The sequence below is a fragment of the Halyomorpha halys genome, unplaced genomic scaffold, assembly GCF_000696795.3.
Source record: "Halyomorpha halys isolate HHAL.00 unplaced genomic scaffold, Hhal_1.1 Scaffold152.1, whole genome shotgun sequence".
In the NCBI taxonomy this organism is placed as follows: Eukaryota; Metazoa; Arthropoda; class Insecta; order Hemiptera; family Pentatomidae; genus Halyomorpha; species Halyomorpha halys.
The window spans coordinates 337,665-340,925 of NW_027109315.1; the positions used below are offsets into that span (position 1 = coordinate 337,665).

Sequence of the window (3,261 nt, forward strand, 5' to 3'; positions counted from 1 at the left end):
TTTGGAGGGGAAAGATATAAAATATAAAACAAAGTAATCAATTATTATATTGAATATAATAATAATAATAAATTGTATATAATTTTTTTTTTCTAAGAAGATAGATTAGAAAGTACTCATATAAATAAAAAGTCCATTAATTATAACTTTAAAAAAATATATTTATATTATTCATGAGAATTGCCTATTAGTTCTGACAAGTATGAAAATTGAAGGCACATGGAGATATCATTAATAATATCAAACGATATTATTTTTAAAGTCTTTGTTCACGTATTGAAAAATAAAAATATCTTTAATAGTTAAAATATCTTCATAATTACTTGGAATTGTATTACATTCACGAAGAGAAAAAAAAACACTTTTGTACTTCATTTTTATAATTCCTTTGGTCTGATTCTGCCACTCTAACAGGAATGTTTACTAAATGTACTAACAATAATTTAATTATATAATAATTGTTTTTGTTTTTTATAAAGGAACAAAGTTATAATCTAAACATATTTAGCTATCCAAGTATGCTTTCACACAAATTTTATTAACAAAAGCACTAACTAAAAAAATTTTTCTTTGGAAGATGGAATGTAAACAATATATGAGAAACAAACTAAAATAGGAAATCCTTCTAAAACAATAATATCCAGGAACATTAGCTGTAATAAACTATACTTAAAATAAAAAACAAAAAATTAAAGATAATATATATCAACTTTTATATATTTTTAAATCTATAACATAAATATCTAGCTAATTAACTAAGGTGACTGACTATTCCATGACTATAATAATCAAATGGTAACAAAAAAATTGAAGTGAATGCCCCAGAAAATAATTTAAAAAATCTTCCATGTTATATTTACACTAATGATGATTGGGGGTATGGTTAAAAATTCAATGCTCTGTTTCAGTAGAGACATTTTCTTAATTGCTACACCAAATAGTAATTTTTGGTAACAGATAAATCATTTTAGTCCCCAGAAAAAAATAATAAAATATTTAAGGGTTGATCACAAAACCAGACCTATCTTCAAGTTGGTAAGGGGGTGTGGTTAGAAACTAAAATACATGAATAAATGTCAACTTAATCTGTGCTGACATTTCAGGTTTAAGAAAACAAGATTTTTGTAAAGAACCCTTAAATGGTTGGCAGATATGATCAATATTTTTCATTATTCTTTCTTTAAAAATGCTTACAACTTTAACTTGAACATAATTAAGAAACCATTAGAAGCTTATATTAAAAAATATGGCCTATATGTGCGTAATAACATTCTCACTATACATTCATTTAGTTTAAGATCCTATAACTATTATCCAACATTGGAATGTTTTTCATTTTGCTCGATTCCTTAACAGTCAATCTTTTAAATCAAAAAATCATATATAATCTTTTAAATTTACAAAAATCATGTTTAACTAAGATAAAATTATACTTTCATCACTCAAAAAAAGGAAGTGTTTAAAAAATATTTCGCATGTTCTGTATAATTTAAATTTCATTGATCTGAATTTGGTTAGCAAATCAATGATCAAAATAATAAAAAAAAATGAATAAAATATACTTTTTCCTAACCAATCAAAATAATAATAACATCAATTCATTTCAAATTATTAGCAAGGTAACTTTTAACTGGTCGAGATCTACCATACTTTGAAGTAACAACAACTGCATCTGAATTTCCTTGACAATAGGCCCTATGAGAAGTAAGTTTCGAAGCAGAAGATAAAATAGTGCCACAAGCTAGGCATGCTGGGCGGCGATGAGACTTGTTATGTGTCACTAGTGAATTCCAAGTTGCAAATCTATCACCGCATAATGAACAATCATAAGGTAACTTTTTACTCTTTAGCTGAAAATGAACAAAATAACAGAAAGTTCTTTCTTATTATTTAGAAATGTATCAAACAAATATTATTCTCAATCAAAATTTCTAGATCTTGGACTAAGGTAATTAATTGATAAACAGTTTAGGATACTAATATAAAAACAAGCTTTAGCGGTGAGAATTTTAAAAGCTACTAAAACAATACCATCAGTTAGTAAAGGCCTGACCTTAAATGAAAAGAAATTGTTTATCCATTTTGGGTGAATGGATGTCAATAGCAATGATCTAATTAAAGCAGTAATAATAAATGTCTAAGTAGCAATTTTGAATCTCATTCCATTAGAGCCTGTTTTGCATAGCACCATTCAATTTACAATAGTATCATTGAATGAAATATAATTTTATGATTGTGTAAATTGAAAGTTTTACCCCTTGCACAGGAACTAACAAGTCTAGGAACATTTTTGGTAAATCAGGAGGCACAACAGTTCCATTTGGAATGTTTAAATCACTGCAGCTGCAATAAAAACAGAATTTCAATTTCAATGAAAGTTAACATGATAAAGTGAATGTGGGATGTACAAATAGGTACCTTAAAGGGGGTGTAAGTAATTGCAGTTGGGAAGGCTTTGTTTCTATGTTGTGATTGTCTATAACAAGTAATGATTGTGGAATTTCAGTAGTATTTCCAACAATATTTTCTGTATACATTGTATTGTGTGAAGGATGTTCAAAATTGATGAGGCTGAAAAGTGAAAAATCCAATAAATCGTGATTGTGAATGCCATTGAAAAAAATGTAAACACATTCAATAAATTTTATCTCTAGTTCACATTAAAGTGATGGGAGAAAAGATAATAAACAAACAGACAACGATAAGAAATATTTTTAAATGAGGTATTCCTTCTATTGATATAACATCTAAAGATTATATTTAAGCCGTTTTACGTCAGATACTGATAAAGAAACATACCTATAATTATAGTTTTCTTGTATATTACCTTCCTGCGTGAAAACCGGCCACATGGTTTTGTTATCAGAGCTATCTCTGAAACGTTGATTTTCAAATAAAATGGGTTGGTAACTTGAAATTAAGTTTGAATGATTCGTGTTATTCAACTACATAATGAAGAGCTCTTCAAGAGATCTCAAAGAGTGAACAGTCGTAATTGATAAACTCGAGTGCTTCTATTAACTCTGAGATTTCAAAAATAAATTTGAAAAAAATCAAATTTTATTTATTACCAAAATATTGTATTGCTTCTATGATTTGTTTATAAACATCTAGTTTTCTAATAATAAAATAATGTAATGTGTAGAATTAAAATCACTAGTGAAAAATTGCGTGCGTATGTTTTCCCTCCGGGCATTGGCCTTTGGCAACACTGTGTAAACTTTGTTTTTAGTACAGGTCAGTAGTGTAGAGCGTTTCTCA

At 27.3% G+C, this 3,261-nt stretch overlaps 1 protein-coding gene across 2 annotated transcripts; it reads right to left on the bottom strand.

Annotated features, from left to right (window-relative positions):
- Window positions 1–351: 351 nt before the first annotated feature.
- LOC106678658 (zinc finger protein 84) lies at window positions 352–3,008 on the bottom strand. 2 transcript variants are annotated; one of them, XM_014417340.2, is made up of 4 exons: window positions 2,800–3,008; window positions 2,419–2,571; window positions 2,256–2,343; window positions 352–1,850 (listed from the first exon to the last, which is right to left on the bottom strand). In XM_014417340.2, the coding sequence occupies exons 1-4, from the start codon at window positions 2,850–2,852 to the stop codon at window positions 1,599–1,601; spliced, it is 546 nt and encodes a 181-aa protein (XP_014272826.1). In that variant the 5' UTR covers window positions 2,853–3,008; the 3' UTR covers window positions 352–1,598. The 2 variants fall into 2 exon arrangements, with proteins under 2 accessions (XP_014272826.1, XP_014272827.1); XM_014417341.2 differs by having other exon boundaries at window positions 2,828–2,981.
- Window positions 3,009–3,261: the final 253 nt, after the last annotated feature.